The sequence below is a fragment of the Pseudophryne corroboree genome, chromosome 12, assembly GCF_028390025.1.
Source record: "Pseudophryne corroboree isolate aPseCor3 chromosome 12, aPseCor3.hap2, whole genome shotgun sequence".
NCBI classification, from domain to species: domain Eukaryota; kingdom Metazoa; phylum Chordata; class Amphibia; order Anura; family Myobatrachidae; genus Pseudophryne; species Pseudophryne corroboree.
This window is the reverse complement of record NC_086455.1, coordinates 150,114,160-150,136,369: the sequence shown is the minus strand read 5'-3', so window position 1 is coordinate 150,136,369 and position 22,210 is coordinate 150,114,160. Positions and strand designations below refer to the sequence as shown.

The window sequence follows — 22,210 nt, the reverse complement described above, 5'->3', positions numbered from 1 at the left end:
GTCGATTTTCTTCCAGAAAGAATTGGCTTCAGTTCCTGAAGTCCAGAAGTTTGTCAAGGGAGTATTGCATATACAACCCCCTTTTGTGCCTCCAGTGGCACTGTGGGATCTCAACGTAGTTCTGGGATTCCTCAAATCACATTGGTTTAAAACCAGTCAAATCTGTGGATTTGAAGCATCTCACATGAAAAGTGACCATGCTCTTGGCCCTGGCCTGGACCAGGCGAGTGTCAAATTGGTGGTTTTTTTCTCAAAAAAGCCCATATCTGTTTGTCCATTCGGACAGGGCAGAGCTGCGGACTCGTCCCCAGTTCTCTCCCTAAGGTGGTGTCAGTGTTTCACCTGAACCAGCTTATTGTGGTGCCTTGCACCTACTAGGGACTTGGAGGACTCCAAGTTGCTAGATGTTGTCAGGGCCCTGAAAATATGTTCCAGGACGGCTGGAGTCAGGAAAACTGACTTGCTGTTATCCTGTATGCACCCAACAAACTGGGTGCTCTTGCTTCTAAGCAGACTATTGCTAGTTGGATGTGTAATACAATTCAGCTTGCACATTCTGTGGCAGGCCTGCCACAGCCAAAATATGTAAATGCCCATTCCACAAGGAAGGTGGGCTCATCTTGGGCGGCTGCCCGAGGGGTCTCGGCTTTACAACTTTGCCGAGCAGCTACTTGGTCAGGGGCAAACACGTTTGCTAAATTCTACAAATTTGATACCCTGGCTAAGGAGGACCTGGAGTTCTCTCATTCGGTGCTGCAGAGTCATCCGCACTCTCCCGCCCGTTTGGGAGCTTTGGTATAATCCCCATGGTCCTTTCAGGAACCCCAGCATCCACTAGGACGATAGAGAAAATAAGAATTTACTTACCGATAATTCTATTTCTCGGAGTCCGTAGTGGATGCTGGGCGCCCATCCCAAGTGCGGATTATCTGCAATACTTGTACATAGTTACAAAAATCGGGTTATTATTGTTGTGAGCCATCTTTTCAGAGGCTCCGCTGTTATCATACTGTTAACTGGGTTTAGATCACAAGTTGTACGGTGTGATTGGTGTGGCTGGTATGAGTCTTACCCGGGATTCAAAATTCCTCCCTTATTGTGTACGCTCGTCCGGGCACAGTACCTAACTGGCTTGGAGGAGGGTCATAGGGGGAGGAGCCAGTGCACACCACCTGATCGGAAAGCTTTACTTTTGTGCCCTGTCTCCTGCGGAGCCGCTATCCCCCATGGTCCTTTCAGGAACCCCAGCATCCACTACGGACTCCGAGAAATAGAATTATCGGTAAGTAAATTCTTATTTTTTTATTAGTTAATAAAATATATGTGTTGAATGTCTGTAACCTAGTGATGTCAGAGGGTGATAAACCTAATAATATATTGATGTGAGTTACATGGGCACAGGCATTAGAATCTACTACATATGTGTTATGAGACATAATGTAAAAAGTTTATGGGGTGCGGGATCACTATAATGTGTTGGGGAATAGCCAATTTAGTGGGCTCTTATGGAAACTTTAAAAGATAAATAAAATTCTGAGGATTCATGTGTGGAACTGCCTGACCTTCTCCTGGCAGCACTGTACCAGAACCCACCCTGGAGACCCACTCAGCCTCTTACTGAAGGCTGCAGATCCTGGAGTAAGGCATTCGGCGCAGTACCAACTGGTAGGGCTGTAACTGCAGAAGAGGTCCATGTGACTACTGCAGAGTCACCGGTCAGACCCACCCCAGACTTTAATAGAGCAGAATTTACATCTCAGGAACATAAGTATCTCCACATGGGACTTATCACTAACAAGTACTCAAACAAATGGGTACATAAACCACTGGAACTTTTACCTGGACACAGTCTTCAACTCCACCAGCCCATCCATGCACATCCCTCCTTCCCCCTGCCGTGTATGTTACATTTGTATTATTTATTGTGTATATGCTTTTGCTACATTATCATAATACTGATTATTTTTTTTAAATAAACATTTATTAGACAAACATCCTAGTTTCACGTTTTGTCACCACCACTGTAAAGAAATAAGCTCTACTTGATAATCAGTTATCCCATTCAATAATTTATATTTTCTCAAGTTCACTTACTAACAAGAGCCGCTGAATACCAAGCACAAGGTTATAAATAATGTCTCACACAGCTGTGCACTTCATAGATTTTATTAATTCTACATTCTACTGTCATTACTCTTCCTGTTACTCATAAATACAATGCAATCAAATTCATTGTAAGACAGAAATTCTAATAAAATGTACTATTTAATTACTAAACTCTATTTTGTATAGAAATTATAGTGTTGTTATTTATGGTACTCATTTGACATCGTTTTTCAAGAATGAGGCAGATTTGCTGAACCCCATATAGAAAGGTGATTATATTGTGGATGTTGTTCCTGTGATGTCAGACGATTTACACATTTAGGGATTCTTCTTGCTACAATATATAACCCCGGTGTGTAATATGTCTCAGTTATACTGTAAGGAAAGAGAAATAAATACATTATTATATGCAACAGTTAGTGAGTACGTGGTGTTAGCAAATAACATGATTTACTGATTTATAAGGTCACATATTCCAATGCTAAGACCTAAATGTAGCACAGTAGGCATATAGTATTGCTTGATAATGAATAAATAGGATTGTATTACTCACTGAAAGTGAATGTAGCCAGGAATCCTTTCATCTGATTGATCCTATCACTATGGAATACCACTGCCAGGGTATTCCCAGAGGAGGTTATGTGAGGAATAATGTCATCACCACAAAATGGACTGTACATAACAGATTGATCCAGGACCATCATATAGTCACATATGCAGTGCAGGGAATACTCAAGCAAAAAATCACTTACACTCAGTGATATCTGTAATACATATATGTATCAATTATCATTAGGTAAAAGACATACAGAAAATAAAGAAGACAAAAGATGGAAAATCAGCAACAACTGAACAGTACAAACTGTGAAACAGGATCTCTCTTTACTGTATGTATATGTGGTACATGGGAGGTGGTCGTTAGGTCGACAAGCATTAGGTCGACATACAATGGGTTAACCACTGAAGGTCGACACGCATTAGATTGACATGGTCACTAGGTCGACATGGCCATTAGGTCACCATGTACTAGGTCGACATGCAAAAAGGTCGACATGGGTTTTCATTTTTTTTCCATTTGTTCACCTTTTTCATACTTAACGATCCACCTGGACTACAATTGGGAACGATAACCTGCACTGAGCGCAGCAGCAGCGGAGCGAGGCACCTTGCCCGAAGCATGGCGAGTGAAGCGAGCCATACGAGTGGACACGGTGCACTAATTGAGGTTCCCCATCACTTTACGAAAAAAAAAAAAGATACCAAAAACAGTCAAAAAACTCATGTTGACCTTTTTCCATGTCACCCTTGTACATGTCGACCTAATGAACCACACCCATGGTACATTCCCCAAATAATAAAGCTTCCAGAACATTACTAACACCCCTGCACAAATTATCTTAGGCTGCAAAACCCTTCTTACCCGACGTCCAACAGGAGCTGTGATGTTGAAGGTACAATCCAAATTTGCACTATATGCAGTCGGGTATCCAGGAGATGTGAAGTTTCCTTCATGGCCAAAGAAATTTCCTCCACATTGTACTTTAGGAAGATATGGTATAAAGAAGAGAACAAACAGCATTTTAATCTAAAATCCAGTAATGGACCAGGCTGTGTAATGCTCTAACATATAAAGAATAAATGGCAAAGTTTCCATAAGAGTTTTATTTTAGTTCTATAAAAGCTTAGTGTTTATACTGCAGATTCAGTCCTGATTAGAGACAAGCCATTCATTAGCAATTCTGTTTGTACATACAGTATGTCTACTACTACATGCCTATGGTTTACTGATCATCATCATCATCATCATCATCATGTATTCATCACACCGCACAATTGTGGTCATTCCGAGTTGATCGCTAGCTTAATTTGTTCGTAGTGCTGCGATCAGGCTAAAAATCGGCAGTTCTGCGCATGCGTATGCAGCACAATGAACTATGTAGTTTTGCACAGGGTAGAGCAATGCATTTCAGTCGCACTGCTTGCCGCAGAGTGATTGACATGAAGTGGGCGTTTCTGGGTGGCAACTGACCATTTTCTGGGAGTGTGTGATAAAACGCAGGCGTGCCAGAGAATAATGCAGGCGTGGCTGGAGAAACACAGGCGTGGCTGGCCGAACGCTGGGCGGGTTTGTGACATCAAATCCGAAACTGAATAGTCTGAAGCGATCGCAAGTGCTGAGTAGGTTTTGAGCTACTCTGAAACGACACAATGTTTTTTGGAGCCACTCTGCAATACCACCATTTGCACTTCTGCTAAGCTAAAATACACTCCCAGTGGGCGGTGGCATAGCGTTTGCACGGCTGCTAAAAACTGCTAGCGAGCGATCAACTCGGAATGACCGAGTGCTTCCAGTGCCATAAAGCCATGGAAGCAAACAATGTAAATAAAATACAGAGGAATAATAGAAGTCTCACATTTACTGATGGAGTTTATACCTTGAGGTATGTTGAACTTGTTAGAAAATATTTAGTATGAGCTATGACTCGTTGCATGATGTGCATTCAGCTTATAGCTGTGGATGATGTTTATGGCCTCAGATATGACTAAATGTTATGTGCACCCTGACTGAGGCTTTTTTATTTACTGTTCCTTTTCTCCATGTGGTTTGGTTGCCTTTGTTTTCGTCGTTGCCCTGAAGTTGCATTTATGGAAATGGGGGAGCAGATCAGCATATTACTGGTGCACACATGTAGGACATATGGGATTTGCTGAATTCCCATACCTATGGGCATTTTCCAGCAAGAATGGTCATGCTATTCAGGCATTGTGTAAAACATATGATTTTACTGTTAGAGAGAGCACAAAAAATGGACAATGTTTTAATGGGTGGAAGCCAGGGAAAGATTTGACATATAAGGGAGAAAGGACCTTGCTCTAGAAGGGGGTGACAGAGGGAGACAGGAGGAGTTGGTAGGGCAAGAGTAGATAAGATTAGTGGTATTAGATGTTGCTGGTGGCAGGGACCAAGGCACCTGTGAAGAGATGGGTTTTGAGGGACCACTTGAGGATGTGAAGGTTGGGCAAGAGCATGGTCAAGTGGAATAGGGATATACACATGTGGTAAGTGTTGCAGGAGAAGTCCCCAATGCAGGACAGATATGTTCATTTGGTTACCAGGGGGAGGAAAGGTGTAGTTCTCAGGAATATTTGAGTGGGCAAGTGGGGGTATATTTTGTCTCAAAGTCAGATATATATGTACAGTAGGGGGAGAGCAGGTGGGAGCTTTGGGGGTGTATAAAGTCTGATTTGTTTTTGTTTCCTAGAAAACATCTACATGATTTATAGTTTAAGGATAGTTTTCCTTCTGTTTCTACTGCTTTAAAATAAAGTTAAAGCATAAAGTACAGTGGCAATCTCATCTATCTGATACTGAAGACATTTTAAAAAAGTTGATAGAGTAACTAGAGTAACACTGCAGACAAGCAGGTGTAGTATTGTGTCTGTAATGCTGGCCATGTGATTATTTAGATATTTTATCTTGGGACATATAGTAAATATATATATATATATATATATATATACACACACACACACACACACACATATATATATATATATATATATATATATATATATGTGTACATATATAAATATATACAGGTTGAGTATCCCTTATCCAAAATGATTGGGACCAGAGGTATTTTGGATATCGGATTTTTCCGTATTTTGGAATTATTGCATACCATAATGAGATATCATGGTGATGGGACCCTAAGTCTAAGCACACAATTCATTTATGTTTCATATACATCTTATACACACAGCCTGAAGGTCATTTAATACAATATTTTTTTAATAACTTTGTGTATTAAATAAAGTTTGTAAACATTGAGCCATCAGAAAACAAAGGTTTTACTATCTCACTCAAAAAATTCCGTATTTCGGAATATTCCGTATTTTGGAATATTTGAATATGGGATACTCAACCTGTATATATAAATTTAAAATAATATATATATATATATATATATATATATATCAAATTTATATGTAAAATACATTGTCTGGTTTGTTGATAAAAACAACGGTGCCATGGAAAACCAACCACAGCAAGAAACGTGGCTGCATTTGGATAATATTACAGTAAGTAGAATTAGATAACCAGAACATTGACATATGTTTAAACTGAGTACAGTACCTGAGCTATATGAAGCTTTGAAGCCAACCCCGGTAACACTGCTGTCACTGGTAAACTCTACCAGCATCTGGTTAGTGGAAGCAACGATTAGAGGGATCAGGCCAGTCCCACACGTTTTGTCCAGCAACACGGGAGATGTCGTACTGGGACCATCATAAATCCTGATGTAGTCAGATGTACAATCAGGTGAGGACTGGACATCAAAGCCACTAAAACTCAGGGTAGCCTGAATATAAGACATACAGTCTGTCAGCAATAACATATTTATTTAACTTAGAAAAAAAGATAATATGTGGTTTCAATTCTACATTGTTATGCCAGACTACAGAATGTAATCCCCTGGGGAATGTGATCCCCTGGAGCAAGGGATCATCTGGAGGACATAGACTCCTGGAGGATGTGATCCCTTGGAGGCTATAATCTCCTGAAGAATGCGATCTTCATCTCCAAGATTAATCCTTTGAGTATTGTCATAATCTAAAACTGAGCATTATTATACAATCCAATCCTACTGTATGTCATCATTTATATGATGCCCCCAATCCTTCTTTTCTCATGGATATGATACAATTCTCAGGGGGATAAACTGGAAGGAGGTCAGTCCCTTAGTTAAGTCATTGCATGTGGTGACAGAGCATCTTGGTAAGTGTCCCCATTATCAAACATCATATACTGCCTGGTATGTGTGTCCTCCCTATTTAAATAAACATGGTGGTAGGTCAACATACACATGTGCACCAACATGGATTATATCAGGGGTAAAAAAAATCTACCTTTGGTATACTGTTATGTATTCTTTTTTTTGCACACATTAGGTCTGAGCTGTGCAGGTACTGTACATCAATGTGAAACATAATGTTTATCAGCACTTGGTTTTATTATATAATATACAATTGTAAACTTAAACCATGCAGCAGGTGTAAGCAACTTCTGACTCTCCAGCTGCTGTCAAACTACATATCCCAGCATGCCCAGCTACCACATCCCAGCATGCCCAGCCACAGTTTTAGCTTGTCCTAACAGCAGGGAATACCGGGATGTCATTTACCACAGAAGCTGGTGTGCCACAGGAGGCCTGCTCCTGCCGCACAGGTTTCTCCCAGGTTTCTTATCACTTCTTACCATCTGTATCTTTTTTTTCTACATTTAGTACTTGTTGTATAGTGCTCACATATTACACACTGCTTTACAAAGATGATTTAATCATTCTCAACAGTCCCTGCTCCAGTGACTTTTACAAATGATATCCATACCACATACACAACATACACAAGGATTAATTTTGCTATAGGCTGGCAGGCTCCCAATGCTTCTGTGGGGGCCAAGAGAAAAAAGACTCAAACTCAAGGAGAACATACAGTATAAACTCCACACATATATACAGTAGTTCTTCATGACTGCTGAATTCTACACTAGAGATGGATGACATAAGTACATAAAAGGCACTTTTCATGTGGGGTTGTGTCGTGTCCCACAACACAAAAAATATATACATGTTTGTGTGTGTATCTTTTTCTCTAAATATATTGATATATATTATTTGGTTATGGAATCTTATGCAGCCCTTTCCTAAGGTGAGTACTACGTTGTTTTTTTTAGCATCAATGTGTATCATATGTAATGCTACAGTGTTATAGCATTCCTGTGTGTTACACCTTCCTTCTGCTTGTCACCTGTTACTCCCATTCATTACTGTACCTGTCCAGAGGGGGACCTGATCAACCAGACACAGTCTGCATTACTGGGATAGGCTGAGGGATAGTTGGCTGAGGTCAAGGTTCCATTCTGAGCATTAAGCAAATAAGCACAGACATCTAGGAGGTAGAAAGTGATATAATTAAATGTGTGTAGATGTGATAAGGTGTGATAAGTCATTATATCATTATGGTGACCTACACAATTGTGTCCTCCTCCTGTGTTGCTGCAGCATGTAGCGCTCCTCAGTGTACCCACAATGCCCATGCAACACTGCATACCGCGCTTGATCGCAGCAGCTGGTCTCCCGGATTAAGTGTCTGGATAGCGTGTGCATGTGTAGGCGCTCTCCTGTTATCCCGTGACTCACATGCATCACAGCCACAAATGAGGAGGACACATCTGTGACAGATTACTTCACTCAGTGTATAGTTCTCACTTTGTGTTAGGAAGAAATCTCCCTAAAAGCAGCGAGACTACACCTGGGCAAACCCTGCTGTGACACACAGATGCATAGCCTGTCCAGGAGACAAAATGCATTGACGTCACTTCCGCCACCCTGAGCAGCGTCCTGACTCCGGGGGTAATTCAGAACTGATTGCTGTTGTGCGTTTTCGCTCAGCGGGCGATCTGATCTGAACTGCGCATGCGTATGGGGCATGGGTCATTAAGCCGACAGCACTTTGGTCGACAGCCATTAGGTTGACCACTATTGGTCGACATGTACTAGGCCGACATGAAAAAAGCCCGACATGCATTTTTTGACTGTTTTTGGTGTTGATTTCTTCGTAAAGTGACGAGGAACCCCAATTAGTGCCCCATGTCCCCTCACATGGCTCACTTCTCTCGCCATGCTTCGGGCTCCACTCCCGCTGCGCTCGGCACAGGTTACCATTCCCAATTGTAGTCCACGTGGATCGTAAAGTAGGAAAAAGGTAAAAAAGTGAAAAACTCATGTTGACCTTTTTCCATGTCGATCTAGCACATGTCGACCTATTGACCATGTCGACCTATTGACCTAACGCATGTCGACCAATAGTGCTGTCGGCCTGATGGCCGTATCCCTGCGTATGCACCGCAATGCGCAGGTGCGACAGACGCCTGCAACGGAGATTGCCCGTCAGCGATGGAATTGTGTGAAGGATCCAGTCGCACGGGCGTTTGCATGGAGATTGACAGGAAGAGGCCATTTGTGGGTGGCAACTGACCATTTTCAGGAAGTGTCCAGAAAAACGCAGGCGGGATCAAGCATATTCAAGGAGGATATCTGACGTCAAATCCATTCCCGAACAGCCTGATGTGATTGCAGCGGCTGAGTAAGACCTGCGCTGCGCAGAGACTGTACAAAATCAGTTTGTGCAGCTCTGCTACACATGCGATCGCACACTTGCACTGGTAAAATACACTCCCCCTGTAGGCGGCGACTATCTGAACGCAGGACAGCAAAAATCGCTGCCTAGTGATCAGATCTGAATGACCCTCTCTGTCTCCAGTGATCAGTTATGTATTACAGGAAACCCTCTCCACCCATTTGTGCAGCTCACCCGGGACACCGTTACTCATATCCACACAGCCTCCGTAAGGTGGCTGCACATATAGACTGTCTGGTTCCAGGTCTGAGCGAGGGTCTTACATGGCAATTAACCCTTTGCATGCTTGCATCTGCTAACAGGATTCTCCAGGTACAGTTTTATGCATATATTTTCACTTTTACATAATTGCGTCTGATATTTGCTTTTTTTATTTACTATATTTAATTGATTTATTTTCTGCTTATAAAATATTTTTATTAATTACTTAAAGCCTTTTGTCATCACTTAATAAGAAGCAGTTACATTATTACCTTTTGATATTGACTATTGCTTATTGGGAACCATCCTAGTACAGTGACATATTGAGTATTAGATATAAATGCAAAGCACACAAATAAGTGGCAGCCAAATATTTATATTATGTTTTACAGTTGAAATAGGAAGCGTGGCACCACCCTGCCCTACCTGCTACTACGTGCAGTGTAATATGACTTAGCTAAGGTGGGAAATTGCACATATATTACCTGGATTTTCTACTAACTATAACTACAGTACTTTGTGTACTGAGAGGGAGAGAGAGAAAGAGAGAGAGAGAGAGAGAGAGAGATTTACTTACTGCACTGGTAGAGACGGTTGATTTTAGAAATGTCCAAGATACTCAGTCCAGCTCTCTGGCCAATGCGCACAGTTGGATCAGGCTTGGGTACAAGGGTTGGTTGGTTTGAAGTATTAGAGAAGTCGTAGCTGTCACATAGAGATATGGCAATATCAGTAGGGACTATTATAACATCAATGTGCACAAATCACATTCATCCACCATCAGCTATCATGTAATAACTCTGTGTACAGTAACTTACTTGCCATAATGCATCACTGAGCCATAATCATACTCCAGACCCAGGTTATTAGTGTTTGCCTTTTGAAAATTTCCTGCATCACCTGTAACAAGAAACCTCCAATTACTACAACTCACAGTCACATGGAAACAACACAAAACCTTAAATTATAAAGCAATAATTTATGAAATTGCCATGTATGTACTACCTGGTGAGATATACTGGAAATTGACGTTGATATAGTTATCGCGGTCACTTCTCATATGCTCATGATAAAATCCCAGGGCATGATCTAGCTCATGTTCAATAATCCCTCTAAACATGCAACCATCAGTAGATACTCCAACCATCTGACCTCCACCTAGTCGTCCGATAAATGATGCACAGCTGGAAGCAAAGATAAAGGTATTAGAGTATGTTCAATGGTTACTTATACTTGTTCACAAAAGGAAAGAAACAGTCATCGCTGGGCAAACAATTTAAAACTATTCCAGAATGATTTTTTTATGGAGAATTAGCATTGATTGTAAAGATCAAGTGTAAGAGAATCCTGCTTCTGTGACCAGAAACCACTTATACCCCTTTTACACCGGCAGCATATAACACGGGTTATTGCACATGAAGGTGCATAACCCGTGTTGCTGCTTGGTGTAAAAGGGCAGAGCTGGAATAATCCGGGTCGAGTGACCCAGTATTCCATCTCGGGTAGTTTGCGGGGTTGAACACGTGTTCAACCCGGCAAACTGTTCAGTGTAAATGGGAGCAAGATCGCGCGACCCGGCTTCCCGTTTACACTCTATGTGCAGGCGCGCCGGGTGGCGCTTGGAGATCATGTGATCTCCAAGTGCCGCCCCCATCACGTCACCGGCAACGTCACCAACCCGGCAATATGTCGGGCTGGTGACACCGGTCTAAAAGGGGGCTGACGCGGGTCGCAGTCGGGTAGCACCCATGTCAGGGCTCCCGGCTGCGACCCGCTATGTTGGTCTAAAAGCGGTATAAGTTACATTAGTTTTACTCTTTAACAAAGACAGAATGGAAGAACCTACCCACTTCCTGAGATAATGTTGATATAATCCTTCTCTGTTGTCCGAGGTACAAACCTCACACATGTCAGTGTCTCAATCTCCTCCATAGCATTTTTAAATAAGTTGACTTGATTGGCATCTGTAGGAAAAGGAAGATGAGCATATATTAATATATTAGTACAATAGTCGTCCATGACTACTTCAGGATACCATAAGGAAGAGTTATCTCACTATAAACAGAAGATAAGTTGTACGGAACAGGGACAGTCCCATCTGCAGATTTAGGCCACAGGCAATTTGTACAGTTGACGGCGCTGCGTCCAGTTTTCATAAGTATATCTCCGTCATGTACTGTTAAGTTGTAACCTACATTAACCAGCAAAATGGACATGAAGCATGTATAAGTTAGTACATTTTGCCCATCTATCTTTCCTTTCAATATGTGTTTCTTGGTACAATAACACAGCTCTCCTTACTTCGTAAAATAACTGTATATAAACCACACATAGGGGGAGATTCAAATGTTTGAAAAGTCAGTTGGGAGTCTGTTTTTCCTATCTAATAGACAGGAAAAAACAGGCACTCAACCGACTTTTCAAACATTTGAATTCCACCCATTATGTACATTACACAGTACTTAACCAACTGAAAATACTACTAAACATTACAATTTTTTTTACTAACTGACAGTTTAGTCAAACTGCTGATTTTAGGCACTTTGATTAGCAGTTTTATACAGTAACTATGAGATTTGAAACATGGGAAGTAAATAAACTGCTACATGGAGATAAGCATGCCAAATTGCACTGCAAACTACTGTTTAAAAGTAAAAAGAATCCAAAGTCGTGCTTTAGGAATACATCATCCCGTGATGTATGATTTATTTACTCTCCACTGATGTAACTTAAATTATTTGAAATAAAAACAAACCCTCTATTCCATTTTATTAAAGCACAGCTTACATACATTTTGTCCTGGTCATCAAGGGACTACCTAGCACAGTCACTAAATATAGATGTAATGCTCCTAACTCCACAAGTACTGACTGCTAATAATAATATTGACTGCAGGAATAGCAGTTTGATAACAAAAAATTATATTATCAGACAGCGCTCCATCAGTATTGTGGAAAAGGAAAAGAACAGATTAACTCTGTGATTATCCCTATTTTAATGAAAAGGCCATAACTAGGGTGGTGCAGCATATGTCACCATGCAGGGAATTACCAGGCAGCGGGTGCTGTTATGCAGCACCTGTTAATTTTCTATTTTAATCAATCTCATTTGTAACTTTCTCCTCTTTAATCATCAGCATCACCTGACCACCCTCATGTCCACCTCATGTCTCTGAGCACCTTCAGTCACACACTCCTTTATTTAAGGCATACATTTCAAAATACTCTCATACATCCCACACCGGAGAAAATAGCTCCATGAGTAAGGTGTCTGACTGCAATATGAAGGTCATGGGTGTGAATCCTGTCTACAAGACTATTTTGAAATGTGTGCTTTAAATAAAGGAGGATGTGATGTTGGAAGAGGCCTCATAGCAAGTTCTTTCAATGGGCACCAGGGCTTGCCTATTGTCTATGTTTATCTATGTTTGGAAAAAATAGGGGGGGTACTAATGTTTTTTGTGGCCCAGGCACCAAAATGTCTAGTTACTGCTTTGATTAATGCAGTTTTCTATTATTAGGTTGCCCTGTATTACAATTGGTAGTTTAGTTGTATACGTATGTATCAACATACCGTCTACTTTATGGAAGCAACAAAGCAGGGAATCCAGGCAGACAAGCCTACCTGTGACTGACTGAGCGCTACTTTGGAACACGCCCACTATCCATCAGTTGTTTTTTTTTTTTATTATTTCCCATTTGGATGATCATTTTTCAAAGTGGAACATAACATATTGCCACTTTAATAGAGAATATCTTTTTAGTTTAAAGTGGCAATAATATAATATTATCTAAAAGGGAGTGCTGATATTTATTTTATACAATTATGGAGGCATTAACATTTATTTGATTGTGGAATTAGTACCTTTTACATTAAATATTTCTTGAAGCACTGCTAATTTGTCACTTTATGCAAAACGTGTAATGTGTGCTGTTGAAGCAAAGCTAGTGTGCCCTGGAGCAATATATAGTATGAATGCTAAACATTATTATCCACCTGCTACAGGTACTAGGTGGGGCTCAGTGATACTCTGCATTGGGCTAGCAATCACCAGGGTGGGATCCCAGTTCACGGCCACAAGTCTAGTGGACTGGGAATGATTCTGACCTCATAGAAAACGGTATGGATAAACCATATGGGATGTAGGGTTTGTAAACTACAACACACCGAATGCTATTTTAGTTTTCTATCACAAAAAACTGCATCTGATTTGTAGTGATACTAAAGCACCCCTTAGTAAAGTTCACCTTTGGAACTCTTAGCCTAACTCCTTTATATTGTAGCATTTGCCCACAGCTTCATACACGTGGATGTCTGTTATTCATCAGTAGCACTAACATTACCTAGACAGTAGTGGCATCTAATATTGTGATGTCAATTTTATATTGTAGACACTGATCACAACATGTCTTTGCAGCTTTCCTTCAGGCATTAACACAAAAAGATGCTTGGGGTTACTAACTGGTGAGCAAGCCATGTAAAGTTGCCCATGGGAGAAGCAGCTAGTCCTGAGCACTGCGCCATATTATCCCTGTTGTCCATTGAGATAATACATACCACAGTTTCTTCCTAGGTGACTAAACTATACAGTAGTGAGAACGTAATCCAAATTTATCCTGTAGTTTTTGTGTACAGACACAACCAATACAACGTTATTATAAGTATAGGTTTTAGCATTTAGTAGTATATTTATACCTTTGTTGACTTCAATGATGTTGCTCAAGGTACTTTTCTGGTCTCTGGCATCTGTATTTACTGTAAAATAGAAATGTACATACAGTATAATAACCAGGAATATTACATTTATCTGGATAGTGTCCTGAGCATATAGTATGTTGTGGTTGAAGTTGTTGGAGTGCATTAAACAGCATCATACTAACTGCATTCCTGAAAGTTGTTTTTTTCAGTGATCCTTTAGATGTAACACATGGCCTTTCTTAAGACCGGATAAATGTGTTCTATGAATAGGTTCTCTTCACACCGTATTACCTGCTAAAACCTACAATTCCACGTGGCTAACAGTAAGTGCTAAGAATAGGTTACTTGCATTGCGTTATATTGAAATTCAGTAATAAGTATCATGGAGTTTGATCAGACTATGAATAAGACAACAGACTGGACAAATTCAGTTACAATCTTAAAACTTCCAAATGTTTTTTTAGCAAACTTTAAAAGTATCACCTAAAATATATTTACAAAGCAATTACTGTTATACTCTTGCTACATATTCTAAATTACGTTTTTGTTTTAAACAGTAGCATAAGATGTGTAACTAATATTGTAAGTAATTCTAGTGGGTTGGGAATGGAATCCTGGCGGCTGGGATCCCAGGTCAGTATACCGACACCGAGATCCCAGGCGTGAGAATGCCGGCAGTGGGGTGAGTGCTAGAAAGCCCCTTGCGGGCTCACTGCTCTAGCCATGCCATGGGCATGATGGCTCACTGCGCTAAACACAGGTTCTATTCCCGCTCTATGGGTGTTGTGGACACCTATAAGTGGGAGTATCCCTGGTGCAGCTGTCGACGTTTTTGGCGTTCGGATTCCCATCGTCGGTATTCTGACCATCGGGAGTCTGACCGCCAGGATAGTAACTACATCCCGTTCTAGTAACCAACCACAGAAAGTGCTGTCATCATGGCAGTGTCACTACAGTAACACATATAGAAAGTGTTGATAACTGCATCGCTTGTTACTACTGTGCGTTGTACTATAGTAAATTTCTCAACTATAGCTATATAATGTTTTAATAAGTCAAATTTATATAAAATATCCCGATGATAGTGGTGTGAAGGTGTAAATAGTCACTGCTCATTACGTAAGGGAAACATACTGTATATGTTGTCTTGATTTTGTATTTTTAAACTAATTAAATAATTTGTGCTTAATATTAAAAGTCTCACCTGAATGTGATTTTGATGTCTCGTTGACCGTGTTCAGTGTTTTTGGATCTGTTATAGACAAGGACAAAAATATTGGTGGTACAAAAATTAGACAGTAGAAGAAAGAGGAAGATTGCAAGAGTGTAAAAAAAAGAGAAAAAGAGAGTGTGAGAGAGAGAGAGAGAGAGAGAGAGAGAGAGAGAATAGTAAATGACCTATTGTGCTGAATATTGAGAGACCAGCCTTACAATTAGTGACTTAGTGATACTCTGATAGGATATTACATACAGATGTCACTTTATATCTCTGAGTCCCCTGATTTCTATAACAGATCACTTACTTACTATACCCAATGTATAGTGGTTTGCACCAGCCCTTACTACGTTTCAGCTTTACAACTCTCAGCCTCTTTTTGTTATATTTTTGCCTTTTATAGCATGCTAATACCTGTTTTGGCTTCATGAATCCTGCTCAAGTTACCTTCCCGTTCTCCGCCATCTGTATCTGCTGTAAATACAAAGTACATACAATGTGATAACAATATAACAATAATTACTACAATGATCTGCCTATTCTCCTGAGCAGGGTTGAATCATCATCTGACTCCACATTGCAGGGGCATCTACTTAGAAGGTAGCACATGGAGCCTGTGTAGCAGAGGCTCTTGCTTTGCTATTTTGAAATTAGTGTGTAAGCCTCTGTGGGGGGAAAGCTAGAAATGTTTGATCACCCTAATTTCGTTTTTTTTTAGTAACTGCACAACTTGTAGCTCCAACACAGCTCCTGAGGTCAGTCATGGTGGAGTAATAAACAGCATCATGATAAATGCATCCCTGAAAGTTACTTTATCATCTTTTAGTTGCAGCACGTCTGTACTTATCACCATACCAATATAATATATGAAGAAGCTCTCATGACAGATTTTTCAGATAAAAACCTATAGCTGCATGTGGATCAAAATAATGTCATAGGAATAGATTGCTATCACTGTTTTTTATCTTGAAGTTTACTAGTATTAGGGAGATGTCTCAGACTGCTGATAATACAACATTGTCTGCAAAACACACCTGCCTGACCTATCGGAAGATGCACCAAACCTAATGAGTGTAGGTAGAGAAATTGCCCATAGCAACCAATCAGTTTCCAGTTATCATTTTATAGACTGTAGTAGATACATGATAGCCAGAAGCTTATTGGTTTTTATAATTAATCTCTTCATTTGTCTACTTTAGAACGCTTGCTATATCTGCCCATTTGAATATTGAAAATGCCAAATTTTCTTTTGAATATATAAAATGTCACCTAATATATCATTGCAATGTAATCACTATCAAACCATCGCTACATATTTCTCTATTACTTTTTCTTTATCCAGTAGTATAAGATGTGTAACCAATACTGTAAGTTGTCATAGTAACCAAAGCACAGACGGTGCCCTCACCATGACCATGTCAGTACACACAGCCAGTGGTAATAACCGTATAACGTGACACCATATTGCAGTTACATTGTATCATAGTAGGTCTCTAAACCTTATTTACATCAGATAATATATTAATTATAAAATGCTTATAACATTTCCCAGTGATGGTCATGAAGGTGAAAATTACATTTTGCAGATTAATATAAATATATATTTTTTATTTCTCAGTATTGTATATTCAAACTATTGTAATATGGATTATTGTACCTATTCTTAATACTGTATATTTCTTACCTTTATGGAATTGTCCTATTGTTTTGATCACGGCCACTGTATTTGGATCTATCAAAGACAAGAAAAAAATTAGATGGTAGGCATAAGAGGAAAGAAAAATAAAAAAAGAGAGAAAAAGAGAGAAAGTGGAAGGAGATAGGGTGGTAGAGAGAGAGGGAGAGAGAGAGAATGATAGAAAGAGAGAGAGAGAGAGAAAGAGAGAGAGAGAGAGAGAGAGAGAGAGAGAGAGAGAGAGAGAGAGGGGGAATGCAGAAAAGGAGAATATCAAATGTCAATTATATAATTAAAATAAAGTCATGAGAAAGAAACAGGTAAATAGAATAAAAGAGAAGAAAGTGACTAGAAGTGGAAAAGTAAAGATGTGTAAATAAAAATGAAATAAAGCAACTTACCAAAACCATTCAATTCATGCTGGGAAATCTGAAAGGCAAATGCATTTTGGTTTAAGCTCACGTTGCCATTTGTGTTACTCACTGGTCTCACCTGGTGGTGTTTATTTTTTAAAAAACTTTACCCCAAGAGGCATAATTCTATATGCAGAAGATATGAAGTTCCCAGATCATGGCCACTGGACTCTTTATCATCCACTACCACTATGCAATCAGTCACTGCACTCCCAACCAGAAGTTATAATCGGAAGTGCACTGAGACATACAGTATGTCACTGAGAGCTTCCTGCTGCAGTCACTGGTTGCTGAACATTGTGACTGATAATTGTAAGGAAGAAAAGCAAAAGAGGAATGGTACATGATCTTTGTCTTCTATATCTCCTCTAATCCCACTGCCACTCTGCACACTTCTTGCATAGTGAATGTTTGAAGAAGTGACCACAAACACTAAATATTAGTACCATACATTCACCTATAATCCCACATGAGGTAACGTTTGTTATATATATATATATATATATATATATCTATCTATCCATACATTCACCTATAATTCCACATAAGGTAACATTTGTCTTATAAATATATTCACTCAGCATCTCACCTGTCTTGATGGGACCAAAGGTAGACTGGTCACTGAGTTCATAACACAGAGTAGAAGAAACAAGGAGAAGATTTCATCCATCTTCTTCATCTGTTGATCTCCTTGTTGTTCTGTTTGTCTCTGTATTGTATTATATAGAACCTCTCCAGCTGTATGGTAACTTCCTTCTCTGGAGCATCTTATATACTGGTCCAGGAGAACATCTATCCAATCACAAGGCAGAATGATGGATTTCAGAATGACGTGAATAGATGCCTGGGGTCAGTACATGGCTGTTATAGATATGTAATTATATTTACATGTGACTACATGGGAATTATCATGATGAGTTTCTGCTGATTATTTATAGTCACAGTCAAGTATAAATTCTCCACATTATAATATTATTAAGATATTGTACTGTACTTTCTGACTGAAATCTTAATGTGAAATCAGCATGGTGTAGGACTTTGCGTGTCTCTGTTTTTATCAATTCCTTCTAGAATTGTTCAACCCTATTCACCCTATACAATGGATGGGAGATTGACAACGATACAGTATGTCAGAGTATTTCAGGAAAAGATGTACCTTTCATAGGACAGCACCATCATCCAACTTCTGTATAATATAACAGGAGAATATAGCCACTTTCCTCCATAGATGAAAAGAGATATGTATATAAAATGCTTCATAGTGTATATGAATTCAGCTACATAGGCACCTAGTAAAATACTGATTTAGCCTAAATTTTCTATTCAATTTTCAATAACTCAGCAGCTGTAGCCACAGCATATAATGTGTAGATTATTTGACAGGATTCATTTTTACTGGCATCCCGTTTCACCAGATCTGTGGTATTTTCTAATCGTTAATTGTATGTTTCATCTGTGCTGTGAAGTGTTCTACTGTATTGATTTAAAATGTTCTTAACGAAAGGGGAGTTTTCCGCACTGACCTGTTAATTTCTATTCTAGTGAATATCATTTACCAACATTTTTGCCAAAATAGCGAATAACTCAGTTGGTGGTGCACCCAAGAGTCATGTGTTATAACATGGGTAAAAGGAATGAAAAGAAGACTCTTTTTGTTGGAGCACTCTTTTAAATCATAATTTTATTAAAACATTAAAGTTTATCGATATACATTAAAAACAGATATAACTTCCATACATAAGAGCAATGGTACTTGGTATAGGCATTTTTTGAAAATCCCAATGAATATATATATGGTGAGTGATAAGTAGAATAAAGCACAATAACATCAGTATATTAGTGCATAAGATTACATTGCAATTTCACAGTAGTAGAATAAGACACAGTTACAATGGGGATGATATAATAAATGTGAAAATATGGAGTGTGTATCAGCCAATGCTGTGGGTAATTTTCAATAGTGGGTTTGATTGGATTACACAGGAAAGGTATCCAAAATAACAAAATGATCTCTAAATGAGTAGATCTGGTTTTCCTTATGTGTGTGCACACTAAGCATTGTCCAGTTAGGTGGGCCTCATTACATTAGTGGGGCTCCCAAATAACTAAGTCAGTAAAATAGACTCAGTTGGCCCTTACTCTGCCTCTACTGCCCACTCATGAGTTGCTGAGAACAGTGAACAGGTAGGTGAGATTACAGAGAGTCGGGTCAGATATGAGTGAAATCAGGTGCAATATAGGAGATCTGCTTTTGCACATATGACCAGTCTTCCCCCCTTGTGATATTCCAACACAGGGGTTGTATCCAGGCCCACGTATAATGAAAGTCCCCCAGAAAATAAAGTACTGTATGTATGAGAGACTTAGATATCTCACTGTAAGATCATCTGATTTATTTCTAATATGAGGGATATATTACAGCAACTAGGGTATTTGAAGATGCTAACTTAATGGTGCTGAGTGGTTGTCACTGTAACAAAGCAGAGACAGACCGTAGTCAGTGGCAACACTAGCAGCTGCAATGTAATTAAGAGTGTGTTACACTCGGTGGCAGCTCCAGAGATGGGGCTGCAGTGCAGTGCAAAATTCAAATAGGGGAGACACACCAACTGCCAGTGAGTCAGTGACTGTGTAACCCAATCACTAATTGTATATCAATATCAATTACCACTTCCTTAATAATTATTGGATTTAAGCAATCAGAGCTTGTTTGTGCTGATTTGGATACCACATACTGCATGGTTTGTTTAGTATTATTGAGTAGAGTAATACTTTTTCAGATATCCTCAACAAGCCTCTTAATATTTATCTCCCTTATATGATGTACAGTATGCAGAGCCAGCCCTAACCAATATGATGCCCTAAGCAAGATTTTTGCCGGTGCCCCCTTGATCCGCAGCTAGTTCCACCTCTGACCCTGCACCCCTTTCCCAGCACCATCACCTCTCACCCATAGCAGTCTTCATTTTAGTGCTCCTTCCACCTATATTTGAAATAGGAACAGTGCGCACATTCGGTGCACAGCCCAAAAAGGGGTGTGTTCTTGCTGAGAAGAGACATGGCCACACAATAGTACCCCCAATTAAAATTACGCCACACAGTAGTGCAACTTTATTCACATTATATCATGTGATACTGTCCCTTATTCACATTACATCATACTGTAGTACCACTTTGCCTTATATATGTTACTCCTCACAGTAGTTCCCCTTATTCACATTACCTCACACTGAATTGCTCCTTATTCACATTACACCATACCACACCATATTGCTCTCCATTCACATTAGACAACACAGTAGTGCCCTTTCTATATGTTACGCACACAGTAAAGCACCTTATACACATAATGCCACACATTAGTAATGCCTTTATACACATAATACCACACAGTAATGCCCCTTACACATATGCTGCAGATTATTAATGCCCTTATACACATAATGACAAACATAATGCACCTTATACATACGCCACACATTATTAATGCCCTTATACACATAACGACACACATAGTGCCCTTACACATATGCCACACATTATTAATTCCCTTATACACATAATGATAGACATAGTGCCCTTACACATATGCCATACATTATTAATGCATTTATACACATGACACACATATTGCCCCCTGACACACAGTTGCACAACCAGCACACAGCACTCACATGGCCACTAACACTGTGACCTCTGCCTCTGCTTGGATACAGATGTGTCCTCATACATCTTGCCTCAATAAGCCATGTAGCAGGAGATGCCTGGTGTGAGTCAGCTGGCAGCTCTGCTAACTTCGGGCACCTTTCTTGATGAAAATGCTTCTTATTTGCATTGCTATGTGGCTAGGATGCATGATCATGATAAAATGATATATAGCAAGCTTATATTCTGTGTGTAATTGCGGCTATATCTGCATATGAAATGCTACGTTACAGTGATTTCCAGGAATACACTGTAACACAGCATTTCATATGCAGATACAGCCACAGTTACACACAGAATATAGGCATGCCGCATATCATTTTAATCAGCAGATGCTGCTTATGTCCCTAGGCATTTGCCTAGGTTGCCTATGCCTAGGGCTGGCTCTGACAGTGTGTCAATTTGTCTGCTTCACTAAATGTTTATTGCACATGACCACTAAATACAGCCATGCAAAGAGAGTGATTAACACCCACTATTGAAAATTACCCACAGCATTGGCTGATACACACTCTATATTTTTCACATTTGTTATATCATCACCACAAGACACATAACTGTGTCTTATGCTATTACTGTGAAATTACAATGTAATCTTATATATCTGGTGTTATTGTGCATCATTCTGCTTATCACTCACAACATAATGTGTATTCATTGGGATTTTTCTAAAAATGCCTATACCAAGTACCATTGTTCTGATTTATGGAAGCTATATCTGTTTATGATGAATATCGATAAACTTAAATGTTTTAATAAAATTATGATTTAAAAGAGTTCCCCAACAAAAAATACACTTGATTTAAAATGTTACAAGGTTGTTACTTAATATATCTGCTAAAAATAACTGCCATCACTTGTGGTCTCTTTTGCACTCAGGAATTTTCTTTTTACACTCCTTGGTAAAAACTTTGCACGGCTTCCTTCCTGACCATTTATGCTGATCAGCCCAGCAATCATTTCTAATATCTAACTGGAAAATGTATCCAGGGC

At 39.6% G+C, this 22,210-nt stretch overlaps 1 protein-coding gene across 1 annotated transcript; it reads right to left on the bottom strand.

The window, feature by feature from the left end:
- Positions 1–2,651: 2,651 nt before the first annotated feature.
- On the bottom strand, positions 2,652–15,493 carry LOC134981044 (embryonic protein UVS.2-like). The gene is made up of 11 exons (XM_063948173.1): positions 15,413–15,493; positions 14,206–14,265; positions 11,567–11,701; positions 11,357–11,474; positions 10,516–10,694; positions 10,329–10,410; positions 10,088–10,215; positions 7,943–8,058; positions 6,245–6,470; positions 3,527–3,645; positions 2,652–2,870 (listed from the first exon to the last, which is right to left on the bottom strand). Exons 3-11 carry the CDS (start codon positions 11,664–11,666, stop codon positions 2,652–2,654), a joined length of 1,287 nt encoding a protein of 428 aa, XP_063804243.1. The 5' UTR covers positions 11,667–11,701; positions 14,206–14,265; positions 15,413–15,493.
- Positions 15,494–22,210: the final 6,717 nt, after the last annotated feature.

Excerpts from the sequence above, each read along its gene's own strand:
- LOC134981044 (XM_063948173.1), bottom strand. The coding sequence starts at position 11,666 with ATGAAAACTGGACGCAGCGCCGTCAACTGTACAAATTGCCTGTGGCCT. Across the intron at positions 10,216-10,328 it reads TCAGTGATGCATTATGGCAA|CTACGACTTCTCTAATACTT; the intron begins GTAAGTTACTGT and ends TCTATGTGACAG. Across the intron at positions 2,871-3,526 it reads CAGCTCCTGTTGGACGTCGG|ATATCACTGAGTGTAAGTGA; the intron begins GTAAGAAGGGTT and ends TATGTATTACAG.